Source organism: Mustela lutreola, chromosome 3, assembly GCF_030435805.1.
Source record: "Mustela lutreola isolate mMusLut2 chromosome 3, mMusLut2.pri, whole genome shotgun sequence".
Taxonomy (NCBI): Eukaryota; Metazoa; Chordata; class Mammalia; order Carnivora; family Mustelidae; genus Mustela; species Mustela lutreola.
The window spans coordinates 68,055,146-68,079,403 of record NC_081292.1 but is presented as its reverse complement, the minus strand read 5'-3'; the positions used below and the strand labels follow the sequence as shown (position 1 = coordinate 68,079,403).

General features: G+C 42.0%; 1 protein-coding gene and 4 non-coding genes across 11 annotated transcripts in view; 4 read left to right on the top strand and 1 right to left on the bottom strand.

The window, feature by feature from the left end:
* Nucleotides 1–907: 907 nt before the first annotated feature.
* Nucleotides 908–980, bottom strand: TRNAR-ACG (transfer RNA arginine (anticodon ACG)). Its single transcript has one exon. It is a non-coding gene; the product is annotated as a tRNA-Arg (tRNA).
* A 30-nt stretch (nucleotides 981–1,010) lies between these two features.
* TRIM55 (tripartite motif containing 55) overlaps nucleotides 1,011–24,258 on the top strand; it is a 55,324-nt gene continuing 32,076 nt past the window's right edge. For 3 of the 7 annotated variants that reach the window (XM_059166330.1, XM_059166329.1, XM_059166325.1), the window contains exons 1-4: nucleotides 12,245–12,586; nucleotides 13,142–13,314; nucleotides 19,570–19,735; nucleotides 21,513–21,608. In XM_059166330.1, the coding sequence (XP_059022313.1) occupies nucleotides 12,419–12,586; nucleotides 13,142–13,314; nucleotides 19,570–19,735; nucleotides 21,513–21,608 (603 nt within the window). In that variant the 5' untranslated portion in view covers nucleotides 12,245–12,418. Of the gene's footprint in view, nucleotides 1,395–12,241; nucleotides 12,587–13,141; nucleotides 13,315–19,569; nucleotides 19,736–21,512; nucleotides 21,609–24,258 lie in introns of those variants that run through there. The other 4 variants (XM_059166327.1, XM_059166328.1, XM_059166326.1 and 1 more) reach the window with 3 other exon arrangements.
* TRNAY-GUA (transfer RNA tyrosine (anticodon GUA)) lies at nucleotides 1,347–1,439 on the top strand. Its single transcript has 2 exons — nucleotides 1,347–1,383; nucleotides 1,404–1,439. It is a non-coding gene; the product is annotated as a tRNA-Tyr (tRNA).
* TRNAY-GUA (transfer RNA tyrosine (anticodon GUA)) lies at nucleotides 1,950–2,039 on the top strand. Its single transcript is given in 2 exon segments — nucleotides 1,950–1,986; nucleotides 2,004–2,039. It is a non-coding gene; the product is annotated as a tRNA-Tyr (tRNA).
* Nucleotides 2,176–2,248, top strand: TRNAA-AGC (transfer RNA alanine (anticodon AGC)). Its single transcript has one exon. It is a non-coding gene; the product is annotated as a tRNA-Ala (tRNA).

Below are 24,258 nucleotides of genomic sequence, written 5' to 3'. Positions count from 1 at the left end.
TCTCCTGGTTCACCAATTTTTAGCTTCCTTTAACCGTTTGTACACCTTTAAGGAAGCGGCTTTCCCACTTAAAAACTAGTCCTTTCCCCTAACTCCGTATTTTCCTCTCCCCTAGTTTATCTCTTCCCCAAGTTCACATTGTATTAAACTTTTACTTTTGGGAATCGCTGTCTTACTTGGGAGATTTAAGAGAGAATTCTAAACCACTCCCCACAAATAAGATCAATAACTTCAACATAAAAACTCAATTTGTTCAAACCCACATGACATCCTCTTGGTTAAAAGGCCCTCGAGGGCAGAACCCAAGTTACTAGATGGTTTTTACGCTTTGCTTACAACGGAGAAGGGAGCTCAGGACCCTTTTTAAGATGGAATGTAAAACAGGAACCTGATCAAAAAGACATTGTGAAAAGAAAAACTTCACTTTCTTTCCTCTGCAATGTCGGGGGTGTGCGTGGGCCCTTGCTCTAGTGACTCAGTGACTGAAGTCTTCAACTCTCTTAGAAGACCCGAAGAAGGAAGCTGCAGCAGAAGCAGCAGCCTTGGGATTTCAACCAGCTTCGTGACGGGGACTGCAGGCTTCACTTCCCAGGTCCCTCACCGGGCTTCCAACCTAGAGCCCTTGAGCGGCTCATCCCCCCCACCCCGCTTTCCCCAGCGCCTCGCCCCACACCCCCGCCGGGCCGCAGCGCTCTCCCGGTGGCCGCCGCAGGGTCTCCTCGGGGCTCCAGAGTTGGAGGAGATCGTACCGAAAACGCCGGCGCGACAGCTTTTTGTACTCAAAGTGCGGTAAAACAGTCTTGGCATTTGTGATTTGGAGAACCCTAAAAAGTAATGATCCTTGGATCTTTAAAAAATATATTGCGACAAAAACAAAAAAAAAAAAAAAAACCAAAAAACAAAAAACCGAGCCAGGCAGGAGTCGAACCTACAATCTTCTGATCCGTAGTCAGACGCGTTATCCATTGCGCCACTGGCCCTGCACACGGAGAGAAACTGAGGGGATGTACAGATTACAGAGTGGTAAGGCTACACGCGGTAGTCATCTCCAGTGTAGGGTAGTAAAGAAAAGGAAAGGAACGTGACGTCGGATTCTCTGAGCCTCGGCACCACCAGCCCCCGACACATGAAAAGATGGGCGGGGGGCGCTCCTTCCCCGGGGGTCCGGATTCCAGGAGACGTAGCCGGGTGGTCTTTCTGCGCACGCGTGAAGCCACACAAGGACTTTTGCTCCCTTCCCCTCCCTGTTTCCCAGCTACGCATGCTCCGTTCAACTTCTAACCCGCCGCTGTACTTGCTCGGGCTCCTGAGTTTGAATCTCAAGGGGCACCAGCGGTTTGCCCGTCCCTTCGATAGCTCAGCTGGTAGAGCGGAGGACTGTAGCTGACTTCCTGGTAAGAGACATCCTTAGGTCGCTGGTTCGATTCCGGCTCGAAGGAGACACTTTTTTTGTTGTTTTTTTTAATACCAACATTGTAGGATTTACGGCCTGTTGCACGGGTCCCCTTCCCTAATACACATCACATTCCAATGAACAGTTGGCAATGCTTGCACTTTCGCTCCAGTTTTGGCCTACGGCAGTAACCCCCGTGTGAAATCTTTGGTGAGTCCCCGCCCTGTGCGCTCCTAGTAACAAAGGCCGGAGTCTGCGCTCCGCGGGGCCGGCGCCGGCTCCCGGACTTCCGTCTCTAAATCGTCTCCGGCGTTCGCGAGTCCCCTGAGCGCGCAGAGGCACGTCCCGGGCCGGCTGCGGGCCCTTCTCCTCAGCGCTCTGTGGAGGGCGGGCAACGCGAGCGCTCGTTGCAGCTGCCGTGAGGAGCCGGGGCTTTCGCTAGCAGCGTATCTTACGGTCAGCCGACCGGGGAGGCCCGAAAGAATCGCGGTAGAAAGCGCAAAAAGCATAGAAAGTAAACATTAGGAAGGAAAGTCGACGCTACGCTACCCCGTTCCCTTCGATAGCTCAGCTGGTAGAGCGGAGGACTGTAGGCGCTGTGCCCGTGGCCATCCTTAGGTCGCTGGTTCGATTCCGGCTCGAAGGAGAGGGGTTCCTATTTTTGTTACTTTGCTTTTCTCTGTAGGGCAAGATCAAGAACATAATCAAGAAAAATATAGTTTCTGTTTCTAAATGCTCTGACCTCTCTCTAGAGGAAGAGATAAGCGGCCGTCCCCAGCGGTGGGGGATTAGCTCAAATGGTAGAGCGCTCGCTTAGCATGCGAGAGGTAGCGGGATCGATGCCCGCATCCTCCAGTTTTTGTTTTTTTTTTTTTCCTCTTCTGGTAATTTTTCCTTTGGATTCTCATTCAACTCGAGGTAGACCTGAAATAAAGTCAGCCATCGGGCAAGCGAGAGACGGGATGAGCTTGAGGTTGCCGCTCCCTAAAACTTTCCAGACGGAGGGATAATGGGTGCTGACAGAGTTTAGTCTCACAACTTAAAAATCTTAGACCCGTTTACTTTGGGAAGCTCACGAAATTGCTTTTTCTGTGAAAAAATGGCTACGGGTTGCAGTTACGTCTGTTGCCAGTCTCTTTGTGATTTGTGATTGATCGCTGCACTTCCAGAGACCCCCTCCGACCATGTTGAGGGGGAACTGACAGAAAAAAACACCACCCAAACTCACAGAACTTGGAAAAGGACGCTAGCTAGCTACCTTAAACTTCTGTTGAGCCGAGGAAGCGAGAACCATTCCGCTTCATCTCAACTGACCTCCGTGGGGTGCTCAGCTGTGGGCAGATCTCCTAGGACAAGATAAAGCAAGAGGAAGGGGAAAAGAGGTGAGGACGTGGAGAGGGGCCTTAAACCCAGAGGCTTGCTCCTGAAGGAGGGTTCTAATGCCATTTTCCTCCTGGGAAGTAACTGTGGAGAATTGGAAACCAGCACTAAAAAGGAATTAAAAAAACAAAAAACAAAAACAATTTATTGAGCATAGTCTGTTTTGTTAAAGACAAGACAAAAAATAAATGCACACTCACTGAAAGATTCGGAAATTGAGAGGAATACGCACAAGGCTTTTCTGGTAATAAATTCTCCCTATCCTAATTTACTAGAACATAGGTATTAAAAAGCTGTTGAAACCATACGGCAGTTCTCAACACAAAACATACATTTTCATAGACAAAGACAAAAGCAGAAATATTTACTTGTTTTGAGGATTGCAATTAATAAATGACAATTCTTTTATTATATAATTCTTTGTGTTCTAGGCAACCTGTACTTTTTTGTTACCAATGTGTACAACCTGTTGCATTTTATTGGTGTATCTTTCCTTTTCTAGGGCAGTTTCCATTTTATCTCCTTTTACTCTTTTCAATAAAGTCTTTAAATTGAGTATATAGGATTCATTTAAAATATATCATTATTTTCATGAAAACAAATTTACACAGTAGGAAGATGTTATGTCCCAGTTTCAGTTGAGATTATGAGTGCTCTGTCTGACTGGAGGAGATAGCAGTAAAATTATAAATGACTATAAGAGCAAGAAATGGATAATAAGTGGACGGAATGCTCCCAAAATCCAGGTGGAGAACACATGTTCAGGGCTGGTGAGCTGGGCAAGAACTCAAACATCATTTCAGGATTAACAACTCAGGTGTGGAATGAAATTCATACCAAAAGTCTAAAGGTATAAGCTGAGAGGTATTGTTGCACAGTAGTCAGTCATGTGGGCTGTGACATCTGATGGCCTTTCTTGGCTTTCACATTCCCTAGCTGGGTGACATTGGGCAAGTTGCTTTACATCTTGGTGCTTCGGTTTCCTTATTTGTTAATTAGGGGTGATAAAATGGTACCTACTTTTAACTGAGATGTAACACGTGAAGCTTGTACAATAGTGCCTGCTACATAGTAAACACACCATAAACATTAACTGTTATCAGTGTATGTGAGCAGTACCACAAAGGGAAGCCCTAGAGGGAATATTCTGAGGGTTTGCATGTGTATTTATACAAATGTATATGTAAGTGCAGGAAAGAGATGTTTGGATCTACTGTGGGGGGAAAGTAGAACAATCCTAAAAATATAAAATGATAGTTAAATAAACTATAGTATGACCACTTAATGGACTATATATAACCTTTGAAATTATTAAGAACTATTGACATGGGAAATGTTAGTCAAATGCTAAGTTAATAAATTTGATACAGGGAAGTATAAACAATAACAATATAAACAAGTATTATCTGTAAAAAGACTGAAGAATACATTTAAATATTAATAGCAGGGACCTTTAGACAGTAGCAATCCTGTGATTTTTTCTTCTTTATAATTATAAAATATTTTCTAATTTTTGTAGTAAACATTTGTAAGTTTTAATTGAACATATAAGATCCATTTTTTAAAAAAATAGCTAACAGCATTTCTTATAAGCCAAGTATAGTTGTAGTTACTTTACATGTATTAACACATATATTTTCTCTAAAAGAAAACATCAGGCCCAGATGGCTTCCCTAGTGAATTCTACCAAACAATTAAGGAAGAAATAATACCGAGTATACACAGACTTTCAGAAAATTGAAGAAGAGGGAATGCTGTCCAACTTAATCTATGAAGCCAACATTATCCTGTTCTCAAAGCCATACAAAGACATGAAAAAAGAAAACTATAGACCAGTATCTTTATGAAAATAGATGCAAAAATTTTAAAGAAAAATTTAGCCAATTAAATCCAACAATGTTTTTTTAAAATCCAACAATTAATAAAAGGAAAATACATCATGATCAAATGGAATTTAATCCAAGAATACAAGACTGGTTCAACATTCAAAAATCAACATAACTCATTATAGTAAACAGGCTAAAGAAGAGTAACGGCATGATCATTTCAGCAGATGCAGAAAAAGCATTTAATGAAATTCAACATCCATTCCTCATTTTGAAAACTATCAACAAACTTGGAAGGGAAGGGAACTTTTTCAACCTGATAAAGGGCTTCCATGAAAAACACACACTTAATATTATACTTAATAATATGAATGCTTTTCTCCCAAGATCAGGAACAAAGCAAGGATGTCCATTCTGAGATTTTTAGCCAGTATCATAAGGCAAGAAAAATGAAGTGAAAGATCTCCCAGATTGGAAAGGAGGAAGTAAAACTATCTCTATTCACAGATACGTCATTTTTAAAAATATTGATTACATGTTGAAATAATAGTTTATATTTTGAGAGTGTTAAATAAAATTTATTAATAACCTTAATATCCATTGTTTCTGTTTTTTATTGTGGCTACTAGAAATATAAAACTATATATATGTCTCATATTTGTCAACCACATCTTATTTCTATTGGACAGTTAGGTCAGAGAGGCAGGTAGGAGCCAGATCATGTCAGGCCTTAGAGACCACAGTGAAGATTAATGTTTTTATCCCACAGGTAATTGGACCATTAGTGGGATTTAAATAGGAAGTGACATATGAGAAACAGATTGCAGAATTCAGAAAGACTGAATTCAGAAAATCAATTCAGAAAAATCAATCAGGAGGCTGAGGTGGAGGGATGGTGAGGCAGATTGTGTGTGCTGAGGATGGATTCAAGAAGGCCCTGGAGTTCAGACAGGACTACGGGGAAGGCCTTAGGCTAAAGTATTTGCTACTTGTTGGGGCTGTCACTATTCATTTCTGGCATGTGAATTGTGCCAGGAAATGTTCAGAGAAAAGTAAAATATTTTAATTTTTAACATATCCTCAGAGATATTTATGATGAATTAAAATGTATAAACAACAGATTTGGAGGAGTAATTATCAAGAAGAAAAGCTTACATCCAGAAGTCTGCAAGCTATCTAATGAAAGAAATGCCATAGTGTTAGCTTTTATAAAGCACCTTTCGAGTTAATTCATTTCTCTTTGATTTTAGATTTTGTAAAGTGTTTCTTTTCATTAAAAAAATTTTAAATCACATATCCAAGCTTCCTACTGCCAGATAGACAGCTAAATTGAAGAGACTGACAATGTAGGCAGAAAGAAAGAGTTAAATATTGTATAGATATCATGAGTTGAGTCCTTGGTGTAAAAAGATTGCAAGAATCCTTTTCCTGGTTAGAGTTCTGGGTTGTATTTTTTTCAAGTAACTTATAAAGTTGGTTAGAAAAGTCCTTTTCTAAATTACACTCTGAACCCCAGAATACTAAAAGAAACAATATACTGTACATGTCTCCTGTGCTCAGATGGGTTATATCTAGCAGGACTAATCAGCAGAGCCTGGCTCTTGGAACACCAGCTCATCTAAATCCTGAATGAAGTGCTGCCTTCTCCCCACTGGTCATATATTAGTGTTCTCACTAATGGAGGGAGGGAGAGAAAGAAGGATGGATGGATGGTTGGATGGATGGTTGGATGGATAAATGAACAGATGGATATTGCAGGGAAGAATTAATAACCTCACTGACTTGGTTTAAGAGGACCTGGTCAGCACAGTTATCAAGCATTGTTTTGGCATGGAATTAAAGTGATTTTTCAAGAGCTATAACTGGGGCTGGAGTTGACCTGAAAGTCCTGGTTCACTCATGCCCTAAGTGTTCCAGGCTAACTAAACCTGCTGCTTAAGCAGCCCCTACTTCTCTGTCTCCACATCCACACCATCTGGTGTTCTTTCCCTGTTTTAATGACTTGGCCAGCCATTAACTTTCTCACTTCCAATGGGTAGAAGCAGGAAGAATTCTCCTTCCTCTCTACCTTAGATGTTGAGCCAGAAGCAAGATCAGCTTTCTAGTGCCCTTTGTTTTCTCTTCCTTCCAACAGGGTTGCACTCTCTCTACCTCACTGCTTTGCTTCAAATTTTATCATTTTTTTTTAATCTTCTTTTTAACTCCACCTTCCATTTGACCTTAAGTCTGATATTCTGTTTGATGAATGACTAGCTCCTCCAGCTAAGCCTTGATTATTTTCAAATACCTGTATTTGCAATTACCTACACTAAAAAGACAAAAAGAGCATGGGTAAATGAAATGCTAAGAACATTCTGGAATCCTCAGGACAGTTTGCATGCTTGACATTGATTCCTGGGACTCTTTAATGCCTCCTACTCCCAGAATGGTCTCTCTTATTTTTGAAAGTTACTTGATGTTGCCCTTGTAAGTATTCTGGGGTTAGAAATTCATATCACTCTGACCAGGAAGTATAAAATCCACTAAAAGGAGAGGACCCTGTTCCTGCTACAGAATCCTTTAAATACACTCCAGTTTTCTTCCAAGATTTTTTAATATGACATATTCTAGAGCTGGTTGTCCAATATGGCAACCACTAGCCACATATGATTGTTTAAACCTAAGCTTAAGTTACATAAAACTTAAAACTCAGATCCCAAGTTGCATTCTGCACATTTTAAGTACTCAATAGCCACCTGTGGCTAGAAGTTACATAGTACAGAGAACATTTACATCATTGTAGAAAATTCTAATGGAGGGTATGCTTTAGAGTGTGGTTGCGGTATAGCTTAGTGGGTGAGGTCATGGGCTCTGTAGTCAAAAGATGTGTCTCTGAATCTGCTTCACAACTAGCAGCAATACAACTAGGCAGCTGCTTCTCTGAGCTACAGTTGGTTCAATGGAAATTATAATACCTATTATAGAGAGCTATTATAAGCAATGATTAGTAGTCTGTGCATATTTATTATGTTTGTTTTGGAAGTATACAGCTGACCTTTGAACAACATGGAGGTAAGGATGCTGAACCCCCATGCAGTTGAAAATCTGCATATAATTTTTGACTCCCCCCAAATTTAACTGTTGACCAGAAGTCTTACTGTTAACATAGTCAACTAACATATATTTTGTATGTTTTTTTTCTTAAGATTTTATTTATTTAAAAATCTTAATAAAATAAAAGTCTTAAGATTTTATTTATTTGAGAGAGACATTGAGAGAGAGCATGAGCGAGGAGAAGGTCAGAGGGAGAAGCAGACTCCCCAAGGAGCCAGGGGCCCGATGCGGGACTCGATCCTAGGACTCCGGGACCATGACCTGAGCTGAAGGTAGTCGTCCAACCAACTGAGCCACCCAGGTGTCCCTATATTATGTATGTTATATGTATTATATCACAAGGAGGCAGAGAGGCAGGCGGAGAGAGAGGAGGAGACAGGCTCCCTACTGAGCAGAGAGCCCGGTGCAGTGCTCGATCCCAGAATCCTGGGATCATGACCTGAGCTGAAGGCAGAGGCACTGAGCCACTGAGCCAACCAGGTGCCCCTATATACTATATTCTTAAGATAAAGTAAGTGAGAGAAAAGTAAATGTTATCAAGAAAATTATAAGGAAGAGAAAGTACACCTACAATACTGTAAAAATATCCACATATAAGTTTTTGTTCAAGGATCAATCATAGTACTAAAAGTAACAGATTTTAGAACCCTTTTTTCCTCCTTCCCAAGATGAACACACAGAAACCCACATTTCATTCCTCTGCTCTGTCTTCTAAAGTCTGCGACCATTTGGCCTTGCAGCTAGAGGCTGAAAGAGGTAAAAAACCTTCTCTTTCTGCTATCATGCCTTAATGCCAAGTTTGCTGATAGTAACATAGTCAGGTTCATAGGGACCCATCTTGCTTCCTCTGACTTACCTTGGCAGTTGGGAAACTGCTGGTCTTCTAGAGGTAAGAGCATTGGTGGTTTTGCTTCAGTTTCTCTATTGTATAAATATAACCCTGCCCTAGTTTGGTAGGATTTGGGAATGAGGGGCAACTGGGGCTTCCAACCAAACCAACTCCCTGTACAATTGCCCCCAGTTGGTTTCAACGCCCTCTCCTAGTTGTGGTGGGTAGGGGTTTCGGATGGGGAGAAAGTTGTGCATTACTCATATACAGGCCAGGATACCTTCAGGAGACTAAGCTGGTTTTCAGGACTCTGTGGAGGCACAGATCCACTCCAAATCGCAGATCCTTGAAGTTGACTTCAAATCTGATTCAATTTCAGAATATTCCCTATCTTTCAGACTCTGTGAAGGATTTGGGAACAGACTAAAATTTTTTGGCTCTTCCCTAGAGCAGAGTGCTACTCCCATGTCCCATTCTCAATTCATATGCCCACCTCATGGACTGCTGGTCTCTTAAGAGTGAGGAGGAGCAAAGAATGGAGAAAAGAGGATAAAGAGGGGATAGTGATAATTACTATCAACCTGACTCTTAAGCCTGTGAGATTCTTGCTAGTTTGCTGGACACAGTTCTAAGAAAAAGGACAAGGCAAGAAACAAAAACAGAGAAGAGGCTAGAGATCAGCTTTACATCAAATAATTGAATTGGAGATTCTCGATGTCAAAATTAACATTGTTTCCAAGGAGTATTCCCCCCCCCCAAATACCTTTAAGCTAGGTTCTGAACACCACTCACTTACAGATAAAAGAAATGAAATTCAGCTAGGTTGAGGTCAGTTTCCCAAGACCACAAAGTGAGGGAGAAAAGGAAGCTGGATTAGGAGGACGGTCTCCTGACTCACTGTGCACCTCTCACTGCATCATTGGTGTTTGCTCAGACTAAAAACATCTGAGTCACCCCTGTGGATCCTAATTTCATAGCTTCAGAATCCCTTTCCTCCTTTCTTCCCCACTGCCATCACCCAGTGCAGGGCAGCATGACCTCTCACCTAGGCTATTGGCAACAGCTTCCCATCTGGTCTTTATCAAGGTCATGTTCACCCTGAACTATCCCAACCACCACTGTGAGACTAATCTAACCAATGAAAAGCTCTCATGGAAATGTTTCTGTGAGAAACTTCCAATAGCTTCCTGTTCCCTGATTTATTAAGTGTTAAAAACTCTCTAACCCAGGATTTGTGGCTTGCCAATGTGCCAGCAGCATGCTCTGCACTTTGGCCTAAAACACCACACACTCAGCATTCCGTGCACTCCTGTGCCTTACTGGCTTTGCTTCTGTGCCTTCCCTTGGGAAGACCCAACTATGCCCCTCCTGACTATACATCTATTCACCTAAGTTCCCAATGGATCAACCCACCCACGAAGCCCTCCTAATGAATCCAGTTCTGAAATTTTGTAGCTCTTTATCACACTTTGTTTGGTACTATGTTTCTGTGTATGGATGTCTTATTTCCATTGTTAGACTGAACTCCATGAGGGCAATAACCTGTATCTTGTCTTTCCAACCATGGAACTGAGCACAATAGGGACACATGAATATTTTTTGAAAGAATGAATTCCTTTAATAAGGATAGTCTTGGCTATATTGTACATATTGTACATTATTAGTTTAAGTGTTTTTCCTTAGATTGAAGAGTCTTTTACTGTAGAAACTTTCTCTTCCCTAGAGAATAACTCACGTATTTCATTCAGACCTCCATAGCCCATGTAATGATAAATACAGGTAATTCCCTAGGCTAGGTGAACTGAATTAATGCAGTAAAAAATTCAGTTTCCCTTCTTTACTGGGGTTGCTAAATAGATACTGAAAGGAATCACAAAATTCTCCTAAGATGCCTGAAATGTTTATGAATACATGTAACTTATTATTAGCTAATAGAGCTTCTTAGATTCTTGATAAGCTTTCAGTGCACACAGCAATAAGACCATAAATAACCAGTCACACCGGCCTACTCTTTACTTGTGATTAAGTGCATGCTGGTGATATATTGACAAAATGTGTTCCCTGTTTGAATATTTTTAAATCAAGGAGAAATTAACCTGCAGATTCATCACAGATAAACAGAATGTATCTCTTTTTTCATTTTTGATCTGATATTTAATTTTTAAATAACTATATGTTGATGAAACAGTTCTTTCACAAATTCCTGGCAAACATCAGGATCACTATTTGTGACTCAAGAGCAGACCAAGAATATCAGACCAGGGAGATTATCATTTAAAAAATCACGTTGGAGGAGGAGGCAAATGCAAAGAAATATAGTAGGAATTTCAGACAAGAGAAAACCCAGGTATAAAAGCAGGACTCCATGTTCACTTCAGTTGGCAATAGCACTGATATCTGTTCCCTGCTTTATGGAAAAATGAAATAATGGGTCTGCTACCCCAGATGCCAGTTACTACCTCATTATTATTGCTGCAAATTAACATTTTTTTCCCTCTAGGCCCTACCTGATATCCACGAAGCCTTCCTAAATCAAAATGTTGAAGGATATTGTCATGGTTCATTTTATGTGTCAACTTAACTGGGCCACAGTGTCCAGATATATGGTCAAATATTATTCTGGATGTTTCTGTGAGGAAGGTTTGGATGAGATTAACATTTAAATCTGTGGACTTTGACAATTAGAGAAGGACAATTATCATATGATCTCACTGATATGAGGAATTAGAGAAACAAGACAGAGGATCATAGTGGAAGAGAGGGAAAAATGAAACAAGATGAAACCAGAGAGGGAGATAAACCATAAGTGACTCTTAATCTCAGGAAACAAACAGGGTTGCTGGAGGGGAGGGTATGTGCTATGGTGAGTGTTGTAAATTGTGTAAGACTGATTATTCACAGACCTGTACCCCTGAAACAAATAACACACTATATGTTAATAAAAATAAAAAATAAGAATACAGTATCTAATACGTACAAAAAATAAAAAATAAAAAAATAAAAGATTACCAAATTTTCTTTGTGTTTTTGGTGTGTGTGAGAAGGGAGTTGTAGGCATACAGGATGGAAGAGGGGTTAGGGAGGAGGGAAAACAAAGAAAGAACTTACCAGAATTTTATTAACAAGTATTTTTAAAAATAGGCTCATCCAATGGTGTTTGAATTTTTTTTTATAGATAATTTTATGGTGAAAAGGATTGAAAAAAGTTTTTAAATCAGAATTTTTCCTAAACCACAACTCTTGCAAAGATGAAAAAATTAACATTAAGCAAGTCTTTTTAGGCAATTGCCTTTATAAAGTCCAGGGCATGATTTTCAAGACCTGTTTTGTTTGTTTTCATTTAAGACAGTATGATCATGTCACTCTTGGTGACTCGCCTCCTAAACTCTCAAGGCAGAAATGGCATCCGTTATACAGTTAGACTCTCGGGCAGCATTCTCTCCAGTCCTGCAGCGAGCCATCACCATGCTCTTACTGAGTGCTTACAGAGGGCATGGCTCAGTGACCAGGCATGCACATTTGCATTTGTTGTTGACAACTGTCAGCTTCAACCTCTCTCTCCTCACAACCCTGACTAAATGGGGTTTGTAATCCTTCTTTCCACCCACTCTCTTCACTCCTTGGGACAGGAATGTTGGCTCCTGTTCTCTGTCACCTGTCAGAATCCATCCTCCTGTCACTGGCTTATATGGACAAGTCAGCCCACTGTCACGTGACCCCTGCTGCTAAAAACAGCTCGGGCACCTCCTCTGAACCTGGGCCTGAAACAATGTCTTCCACCGAAAAAACCATAAAGGACACTTGATCAACCCAATCCTTGGAATTATTTCCAGGAAACACTTGCAGAAGCCATCGGAGCACGCTTTCCCTGGCGGTGCACAGGGGGACGGCCGGGAGATGAGCGCATCTTTGAATTACAAGTCTTTTTCCAAAGAACAGCAGACCATGGATAACTTGGAGAAACAACTCATCTGTCCGATCTGTTTAGAGATGTTCACGAAGCCTGTGGTTATTCTCCCCTGTCAGCATAACCTGTGTAGGAAATGTGCCAGTGATATTTTCCAGGTAGGTTTGTTTGGAATTTAGGGGGTAAAAAAGGAGTCTCTTTTCTCAGAATCAATTGCTCACCTAAAAGGTGAATTCTTTTAGAAAACTTTTTAAGGCTACATTCATTTTAAGAAATGAATTTTTTTAATGATTTGCTTTCTGCTTTGCTCTCTGCCTCCTCCTTACTCCTGAATCTAGCTTACTTAAATACTAAGAATCACATTTGTTTTAAAAAAAAAAAAAAAGAAAGAAAGACCTCAAGACATTGAATCTGCTTCAAAACTGTAAATGAATTACTGCCCAAGACATTAATGTTGGAGTTTCTGGTGGAACTTTTGATTATGAAAACACTGGATAGAAAGTGTCTCATGCTGAACACGGTACACGGCCATTGACAGTGAATAAGTGCTGGCCCTGTATTTTAGGACTATTTGCTAGAAGGCCCTAAGGGATTATCTTATGGCCAGCTTAAAGTAGAAGTTGATGTTGTTTGTAGTAACAGAGTGAAAAGAAGTCTCAGAAAAGCTACGTGTGGCATTACTCAATTCCTCTTTTCTTGCTTGGCAAGAACAGGCCTCTAACCCGTATTTGCCCACAAGAGGAGGTACGACCGTGGCATCAGGGGGCCGATTTCGCTGCCCATCTTGTAGACATGAAGTGGTTCTGGACAGACATGGGATATATGGCCTTCAGAGGAACCTGCTGGTGGAAAATATCATTGACATCTACAAGCAGGAGTCCACCAGGTACGGTTCCTCCCTGTGTCAAACCCATCTGAAGCTCGTTTTTTGTCTGATTGTTCGTTCTAACAGATTAGTACACCAAAGGCTTGTTTGCTCATCACAGACATGGTTTTCTCTGAAAATGTTTGTCCAAGGGAGAAGTGCTCATGGAAGAAGGGAGCTGGTGCCCAAGGCTTTGTATCAATTTAAGAATGAAGTAATTCATTAACACTAATCCATTCAATAATACTGAAAGAGTCATAACTCAGCCCATCCTTCTAAGCCTTGTATTATGTATATTTTAGACATCCATGCTCTTCACAGGTCCTTTGTAGCTCCAGATTCTACATAGCAGAAAGTTTACAGTACAAAACTTTAAGGAAAACTAATAGAAATGGGATTTTCCAAAATAAGCCAGTTCCTAGTTTAGACAGTCTCACCTAAAAATTGTCTAGATGATCATCATAAAAACAAAATTCTCTAACATACTTAGTCATGATATGGACTCTGGGAAGTTGCAAAGCAATGCACAGTCCTGTCCTTTAGCAAAGTAAAGTTCAAAGACATGGAGGGGGGTGGCATTCAGGCCGGTTCCCTAGTCTCTAGATACTACTTGCCTCCTTCTGTTAGCATTCACCTGCTGATGGATTGATATTCAGCATATGCATCCATTCATTTTAAAAAAAAAAAAGGCTTCTTCCTTATTGAATCACATTGGCTATAGCCTTCCTTTCCTAGAGACAACACCGCAGGAGTTCATTCCTAGAAGGCATGGTGTGAAGAGCCCTTTTCAATTGTACACAGGTCAGTCCGGTCCACACAGCTTGATAGCAATATTGAGACCATCTGGAAATGAACTTATTGTGATTTTTATTAGGAGACATGTATTTATGGAACATCTGCAGCACCCTAAGAGCCTTGCACTCTTAAAAGGAAAGCTGTTCTATAAATCTAACATATAATTATTATAATCATTATGGCTATTAGTTTCTGCTTAAGATTCAAACTAAATTAGATAGTGCCAGAATCTAGATGGAATTGGGGAAGAAGAGTAATTGCCGATGACATATTGCAGAGACACGGAGTTAGCTATTCCCTTGCTTCCAGAGTCTCTGGAGAAGAAAGAAAGTGCTATTGTTGCTGCTGTTGCTTCACAGGTCACATCGGATTATATTTCGTTACTTTAAAATGCAAATACACGCACTGTCTCTTAAAAAAAAATCAGTCAATTAATAACCCAGACAATTATTAAGGGTGTTTATAGAACAACAGATTCAGTGCCTAGTACAGTGTCTTGCATAGAATGGCTACTTTCTAAGGGCCCATTGACAAAGCAACACCACAAAGCTTCTTACATATCCTATTTATTGCAGTAATTTCATTTTGCTACTTGCTACAGTGAGAGCTTGAGATATGGGAAATAATAACAATAGTGTTATGAAATGCAGAGAAGAGATAGTAAAACTTGCAGCGTTAGCAAAACCAAAAGACACATCCTTATTTTAACCATAAAGTCTACATGCGCATTTGCCAAAAAAGTGCCCAGGTGAGCAAACTGTATGAAAGTAATGAACCAAATTTCCAACCATGAAGCTCATAACATTGCTTTTCTGATTATCAAGTTCTTGTGCTGTTATTTCTTGAACTTGAGACCTGCCTTTGGGACGTTTTTACTTGGTGGGGAAACCACAAGTTGCAAAGAGGGCCCAGGTGTTTCTGTTTGGGCATAAACCCAGGTGTTCCCTGGAGACAGGCAGCCTTGCCAGCCCAGGAGCCTGAGCCTCAGAGTCCATTAGGCAATCTGAGAACAACCTTGGATAACAGAGTGAGAGGAAACCATTTCTGGCTGTCACTGGGGTGGGGACAGAAAGGAGAGGAGGACTAGAAATTGTAAATCTTGACAACACCTGACCTTACCTAGACTTCTCCATGGTGCTAAACTAGCTACAGTTTGGGGAGGTGACAAGAAGAGGAATTTATTTTGCTAATGTTAATCAGGAAAGTTACAATAAATAACTTTATGATAAGTTAAACTAGTATGTGCTGAGTACATGTCAACCGCTATTCAGGGTCCTTTACACATGAATCGTGTATAATTCTCTAATTCTCATAACAATCCTGTGAGATTGTGATTATTAGTACCTTGTTAGAATTTCTGAATATTTCACTGAAGCCAAGTCGTATATAATTTAAACATTCAAATAACGTGAGACCGCTAAGGAGGCCTCCACTCTCATCCCACTCTCTCCCCACCCCCAAGTCTCACTCTCCAGAGCCAGACACTTTTCATTGTTTTAGCTATTCTTCTGTTAAAGCCCAGTGACATCTGTATACTATGACTATATGCCCATTTCAATTTGACATTCTCTACCGACATTTCACTGCGGACGATCAGGACAGTGTCCTCATGTGGCTGGGCTTTGCCTACTTGTACTCTTCCCTGGGCTGAAGCTTTGTTTCCTAGGACCTACGTTTTTCTCTTTGTTGGTTTATTCTGTTGTTTTTGTGGATCACATTCTCAAGTATCTCCCCCAAATATGCAGAAAGTGCGCCACTTTGCAATCTCCCACACACTCCTGCCTTCTGAGTAGCTGGCTTCCACAGTTCCAGAGCCTTCCTCAGGTTCCACGGCTGGGGTCAGCTGGCTCCTTGCAGGCTTCTCCCCTGCAGGCACTTTGCAGAAATAAGATGCAACTCGATCAGCTCACTTCCCTTCATCCAGATGTTCTCAGTTTTACATTTGGTCGACATCTCTCATCTGCTGTCATCCTGGTCATTTTTTGTCCTTATCAATTTATACTAGAATGTGATTCTTAAGATTTCCTCGCTCTCATTTTAGTGGGATTTCCACTAATACAGATAAAAAAAAGGCATAGGTTCATTCTGCTATATTTAATTAGAAGACCCTTGGGCCAATTTTCAGATATGAATCGAAGGGGAACCTGAAAAGAGGTTAAGTAACGTGCCCGAGGCCACATAGCTGTCACACGGAGAAGTTCAGCTGGACTTGAACTTGGAGGTTCGACTCAAAAGGCACTGACTGCCATGTATCACCAAGACCAAGTGCCCACCCTTCAGGAAACTCCGGGATGGTCCCTACCTCCTGTGGCCAGAGGCAGCAGGCTCCAGACTCCTTGTGGCAGGTCCCCACCAAATGGCCAGGGGCCTCTGTCTACATCTGGAGCAGAGGCCTGAGCCACAACTGCGAGCTCAGACACTCTCACCTGATGAAGGGGCATTTACATTATATTTACATCATATTTATGCCCTGTTTGACCCAAGTCTGAGACATGTGTTAAGTTGTCTAAAGGTTTCTATTATACACCCACTTATAAGTGGGGGATGCCTCTGGGCCCGTGCTGCTACCTAAGGAAGAAAAACCTGATAAGAAATATGGAAGTAGTTATCAGCCTGTATTGCATTATGGAAAAATAATCACAATCAAAACTAAACATACAGCCTTATGGCTATTGCTACATTTTTAGTGTTTACGTATACTGTGTGTGTATTTATACTATATATATATATTGTATATGTATATGTATTATGTATAGATACACTCACATACCTGAGCTCTGGTCAGAGCTATTGATATCAGAAGAGCACATGGGACACAGGCTGCCCCGAGGAAATGCTGCAGGGAGATGAGCCACAAAAGCATCACCTGTGCTATTTTCCAGTGAATGTGCTCCAGGCATTTGCTTGACATTTATTATTACAAGACTGAGATACATGGTAGGGAAGGTATTGGAGTTGGAGAAGCTTTTGAGCAAGCAAAGAGCAAACCACCACTCCTAGTCTCTAGGGCTTTGTCACTCATAAATGGAGTCTTCAGAATGTTGTCTGGCCTCTTCCTTTGAGGCTCACGAGTGCCAAGTAACCCTGGGCTTTCCCCCATATTTCACCTGCCTTCCCCAGATGAGTGGTCTTTATGTTCGAGCACAAGGAATACTGTCCATTAAACTGGAAATTTCTCTCATTCGTCATTCATTCAACAAATATTTACTGAGTACCCATTCTGTGCAAGGCATTGTTCTGGGCACTGGGGTTTCTGCAAAAAAAGACAGGCCTGCCCTCATGGAACTCACATTTTGGTGGAGGAAACAGACCTGGGCAGAGTTTACTTTTCTCAGTTGACTTCCGAGAATATAGCAGAAATTCAAGTCAGGAGGCCACCGACTTTATGGAAAACGTATGGCTGCAAGACTGGGCAGAAATTCCTTTTACAAAACCAGATTCTGAAGTCTTGACGCTGGAAGCCCATATAAATTTCCTTACCAGACCCAGGGCTTCTCCCCACAGCCTAATCTCTTGACTTGACTCTTACCTAGATATAAATCAGTATATTCTCTGCCTTCCCCTGAGTTTCTGGGGCTGCAGCTACATGGTACCCCATCAATAGCAATGGTTTTCCAACCATTTTATTTATGTCTCACAGTAGAAATACATTTTACATTGTGATACAATGACCATTACATACATGGATGGAGAGATAGATAGATATGAAATATATACTTTTGTTTCCAGTGTACTTAGATGTGTGTACACATACACACAAATACGTACATACATACACATCTATGTACAACAGAAACAAAAGTTTCACATAAAATTACCTTATTCTTACTACATGTAGTTCACAGTATTTACTGTGATTTTAATGATGTTGGTGATGACCCTGAAATTGATTTCAAGGCCCATAAAAATCAATGTCATGGCCCATGAAAACCTGCAGTTTTAAAAAAGTGGATCTTGATAACAATAGAAAAACTCAGTCCCAAATCTTTTAAATAACCATGCTTTTAAATAACTATGTGTTTGGGAATGTGAGGAAAGGCTATGGACTTGTATTTACATTTTTCAGGCACCTCTGAAAACTATTAACAACCTTGGTCCGTAGATAGGATATGTAAGAATTCCAGGTTTTTGCAGAAGTAGGCTACACTCACATCTCTCACGATGCTCTCCAGAGAGGGCCTAGAACACCATGACTTGGCATAATTTTGATCTTGATCATAATACATAAGGCACGCTGATTGTTAGGGGAACATACAGGGCCCTACCCTGTGCTGTGAACTTGGGCCGTTCTGGGTGATTCTACAGCTAACAGGTTGTTCTTAATAGAATTTTTTTTTTTTAACGATTTTACTTACTAATTTGACAGAGATCACAAGTAGGCAGAAAGGCAGGCAGAGAGAGAGGAAGGGAAGCAGGTTCCCTGCTGAGCAGAGAGCCCGATGCAGGGCTTGATGCAGGGCTTGATGCAGGGCTCGATCCCCAGGACTCTGGGATCATGACCTGAACCAAAGGCAGAGGCTTTAACCTACTGAGCCACCAGGCGCCCCTAACAGGTTGTTCTTAAATAGCAATGACTTGTCTCTCCCGTTCCATGCTTTCGTTCTTCATTGCTTGGTCATCTTCTCACTAACACACACAAATCCAATGCTCCATTATTACCTGTTGCAGTTCTGAAAAGTCTTGGTGGGTGCTGAACTGTTGGGAAAACGGAAACTTGGGGATTATCTGTGAGAACCTTACGTCTAAAGTTACCACCATGTCCCAGAACAGCATTTTGCATTTTCTTATTGCTTCGAGAACTGTTCACCTTCACTGAGCACATACTAACCACTCTTGATCTTAATCAATTATTTGTATGTCATTTTCTGAATGACAGAAAGAGACCCAGACAAATTAATGAAGCACCTGTTGACATTTTCCTTCTTACACAGAGCTTCTTCTCACCAGTGTCCAGACTAATAATCAGAGAATAATTCAGCCTACTCCCCTCCTCCTTGTGGTGGGAAAGGTGTTTGCCAGAAGCTGGAGAGTTGGGATCTAGAGGCTCTGCAAACCTGGGGGTAAATTTGAGACTTAAGAGTTTCAGCCACTTCTCCTTCTTTACCCATAACTGGAAAGTATCTCAAGAGACTTTTGAGTGTGTGTGGAGCACACTTTGAACACAAAAGCCTGCTGTCCAGCTTTCAGGAATTCCACTCACGTGTTTTAAACCTTCAATAACTTGAAATCATCCACGATAGGAACACTCACCACAGAAATTGTCAAATGCTACAGGTCAGAGTATCTGTGTCCTCCCCTCCCTCAGGCTGGTTGTTAGAAATCTAGCAACATGCCACTGCCAAGCCCACAGGGCAACTAAATTTGGAGGGCTTTGGGCACAAGAAGGGTACCCCGGGAGTTTTCTGGAATAGCAATGCTAATCACCCCTCTCTGCTCTGCCCCAATGGGAGCTAACACGTGCATCTGCCTACCTCCTCCCAGACCAGAAAAGAAGTCCGACCAGCCCATGTGTGAGGAGCATGAGGAGGAACGCATCAACATCTACTGTCTGAACTGTGAGGTGCCCACCTGCTCTCTGTGCAAGGTCTTCGGAGCACACAAGGATTGCCAGGTGGCACCCCTAACTCACGTGTTCCAGAGGCAGAAGGTAACAGAGCCCCCACAGCTCCTCCTTTGCAGCCCCTTCCCAGGACCTGCAGGATTGGCTCCCTTTGCTGAAGGGGACCGGCCCAAGTCACGCAGTCCTAAGGCCCAGAGGTGCAGAGGGTGGAGCGCGAAGGGGTGCAGTGCCGGTGGCACGTGGCCACTGGCTAGATCCCCTGGAAAGGAAGGGGACTGCTAGAGAAGGAAGGGGTGCCAAGGGTCAGAAAGATGCACAGAGGGTAAGGGTTGCGGTTTTTTGGGCACCTCGGAGGCACCACTGAAGACAAGCAGTGTGCTGGCCCCTGGTCTGAGCTATTTGAAAATCAGACTCTAGATATGAAAAGGTTAACTTTTCACTCCGGGCACAGAAACGTTTCTTCATTTGCTAACAAAACGTTCTGTTTGCCACACCCCTCCCAGGCCTTCTCTCCCCCACTCCTACTGTATTAAGCTTCAAGGCTGGGTCAGGCTGGCCTCCTGCCCTTTGCCCCAAGGCCAGTTGCTGAAAGACCCTCCTCTCCCCCCCACCCCAGGGCCTTAGCCTCAGGCGCTCTCACTGTGACCAACAATAGTTTGTCCCCCAGCTTATCACTGACCTGCCAACTTGGTTTCATCCATTGGCAAGTAGCAATGTGCCCAGTTAATGCAAATAAACAGCCAGTGATGTGCTCAGAGAGATGAGCTGCTCCCACACCTAGACCTTGAGGGGCTCCATAGCTGGCTTCTTTCTGTGAAGCATCACAGAGCCCACATTTGGTCAGCGCTTTACGTGTGAGGATCAGAGTTGGAATCAAACCTGAAAGCCAATCTTGCGGACAATACCAGTCACCAGTGAGTACTAGCAGCTAAAGAAACAGGATTTAGCAAGATATCTGTAATATTTATTTATTTTTCCATCTATTTAATGATTTACTTCCCCTTTTTCCTTCCACACCCGCCCAACCCACTCAAGTCATGGTATGTTAGAACCGAACAGTTCTTGTTTCCCTCAGAGCCCTAGAAACTCATGTGGGATGGACAGAAGGACAGGCTGGCAGGACTTCCACCTGCTCCTGTTTGGGCAAAGCAGCTTCACTTTTAGATATTGGAATTCCATATTAGCTTCGTTTTGAAGAAAGTGCCCCAAGGCTTTAAAATGTTTTATAACCGCAGTTGAGGTTCAGTTTTCTCACTTTATATCTGAGAAAATTAGGGTCCAAATTGATTACAACTTTGCCCAACATTGTAAAGAAATTAAAGGCAGAGTTGGACCAAGCGAGTGTGTGTCCTAAGTCCCCACTCAGTGCTGCCTGGTGGTCCATAGCCGATCTAGGAAAGGGCTGAGTACAAACAGTGGCATCTCTTTGAGTCAAAAGAAGAGAGGAATTTCAAGTTGAAAATTCTGCCCTAGAGCCGTCAAATGTTTCAGCTTCAAGTTTGTAATGACTGAGTCTTGTCTATATGTACTTATGCACCTAACACATAGAAGGTGCATAATATGTTCTCTCTATAGTCCATAATTCAGGGTTTATCATTTTTTTTTAGCAGGGTCACAGTCTCCATTAAGAATCTGGTGACAACTATGAGACCTCTTTCAGACAATGCACTTGTATACACACGCATACGGAAGTTTAGTTACAAGACCAGGAGGTTGTCCGGCCTTCTGAGCCTGTCACTATTACTCCTAAGGGGTTCGATGGACCCTGCATTAGGAATCCCTGAAGACAATGCTGTGATTTATCTGCAATCAGTACTGACTAGAAAACTCCTAAAATCTTGCATGCCTCTCTTCCCTTCATTAGTCTGAGCTCAGTGATGGCATCGCTGTCCTCGTGGGAAGCAATGACCGAGTCCAGGGAGTGATCAGTCAGCTGGAGGACACCTGTAAAACTATTGAGGTAGGTCAAGCAACTCCAACCAAATATAAACAAATCCTGAACTCCTGGGGTGGGGGGGTTGTGGCCCCCTCATGCCACCCAAGCTTTCCATACAGAATGACCTCCTTCCTCATAGGTCTCTCCAATACTCTCCTGGCTCATGAAGAAAAGTTACCACATGAGTCAACAAGGCAGATTTTGCCACATTTACTAGTATGATTGTGACATTTGTTGCTCTTTCTTGGTCAGCCCATTTGGAAAGATGAGCTACAGGAAAAATCAACTCCCAATAATGCAAAAGAGCGTTGTCCACCATGGACGGTTGTTTTGGTGGAAATTCAAACGGTCCTACGACACACTAGTTAGTGCTTTGGAAAATCCCATGTAGGTTTGAGCTACCTATCTGTGCTCCAACAGCAGGGCCACAGAGTGGGCCAGCAGGAGGAGACAGATGTGTCTGACTGTGGTTAGAAAATGATTCGGTAGCTGGGAGCTCACTGAGACCAGAGTTCTGGCTCACCCATCCCTGCCCTCTGCCTGGCCCAGTGCCTCGGACATAAGAAACACTCAGTACAAACTCGAACACATGCGTGAATGGCTGGCTGCATAACTCACACTTAAGTCTGACCTATAAGAAATACTTCGAATCCACCCTTCCTCAAGATCCAATATAAGGTGCGTAATTGCTGAAGGCAGAATTCTGAAGCCTCAGAGATTTAGCTATGTGGCAAGTATGTTATCAAGAACTAAAGATTCACAGACTAGTGAAGCCGGGCGGCCCAGAGGGCTAGAGCAAGACCTGGATGTGTGCAGCTCTTTGGATCTGTAACCAGGAGCCATTTATTGCCATCTCCCTGCTTTAAGTTTTGGGGTTACTCGTTTTTTTCACTTGGGCCTCAGGTGCAATGTTGCGGCATTGTTGTTTTTGCTGTGGACAAGGCTTCTCTCATTATCTATTTATTTCCTTTCATCCCCATTTCCCATTCTCTTCTCTGTAAATAACCACTCTAATATGTTTGGTGTTCTGTTTACCTACTCTTATAAAATCTTTATCATTTTATATCCATGCCTTTTACTTTTATAAATGGTATTGTGCTATATTTCTCATTCTGCATATTACTTTTTTTAAACTAAGCATCGGGTTTTAAGATCCATTCTCATGTACATTCAATCCCTCATTCTCCTCTGTAAAAATGAGACGTAGTACCCCTTTTATAGAGTTACTGTGGGAAATTAAGCATAAACAAAATGCTTACCGCAGTGTCTTGAACATGGCGAATGCCTGGTAAGTACCCCATTTTCATTATGTTATCATTAGAAAGGCAAATTCTATCAAAAGCCCAAGGCGGTTCCTAGAGGATGATTTCAAGAGACTGGCCATAATCATCTCATTTTAGATTTACACATCATTAAAATCAATGTCCTCTCTTCTCCATGCTCATATTCCTGAAAAGAACATGATAAATCTGAGATCCATTCATAGAAGAAAAGTTTTCTCTTGGTGGACATTATAAACTCTTCTCTTTTTGCTTACTTACAGTAAGGGGCCAATACAACTGAATCAGTAAGCCATGAATCAGCACTCCAGTGTGGTACCGTGTTGAGTGTTCAGTGTATAAATAGGAGCATGTTGATTGTGGGCGGGTGAGGTAATCTCTATACTCATCTCTGGTCAGGCCTTCATCAGAGACCTCCGTCCAGGACGTAGAGGCTGCGGTACACAAACAGGAGAAAAGCTCTGTGGGTCACCTTTGGCCTTGAGCAAACAACTCCGGCTCCATTTAGCCAATCTCAGAGGACACTGAAAGGACGAGGAAAGATTTGACAACTGCTTTTCTTCCTGGAGGCCAGTCAGGGGGACAAGAGGAAGCAGCTGCTTTTTCTTTCATTGAGAATAAGACAAGAAGGAACAGGTTTGAAGTTAAGTCGGCAGAAGGGATTTAGTGCAGATATCAGGAGGAACCTCCTGCCAGTGGAGGTCAGGGTTAGGATTCCTCTTGTTTCTGATAAAAGCATTCATCAAACATGACACACCTTTACAAGTATTTTCACAGGTTAAATAGAGGAGTATACGGTTTCCTGTAGAGCTTTCTGATGAAGCTGTAAATTGGCAAGAGCCATAAATGTGTCCATCCCTTTTACCTATTTATTTCACTTCTGAGATCTTACCTTAAGGAAATAAAACTGTATAGAATGTATATATTCATAAATAACCCTCATATACATTTATAGGGGGAGAAAACCACCAAACCAAAAGGTTAGGAGCAGTGAACGGTGGGTCTACTGCCTTCCTTATATATTCCTATATTACACATTTTTCTAAAGTGAGCCTGACATTTTTAATAACCAATAAAATAAAGGATGAATGAATGTGTTTCAGATAAGCACAGTCCTTTCAGATCAGTTTGGTGGCTTATCTGAAGATGTAGGTATTGGCTCAGAGCCCCATGGGGGTCTCTGATTTTATGATCCCTACCTGATGCAAATATCCTCCATTTGAAGAGGCCAGAGGGCAGAGACCCTGCTGCTAATGGCCACAGGGTGCACCTCTAAACCTCGAGATGATCTCCATAGAGCCAGGACCATATCAGTGGCAAAAAACCAGAGGCTCCCTTTGTGTGTGCCAGCCTTCAAGGCAGCATGTCGTGAAGCACCACGGGTTCTTGGCTTG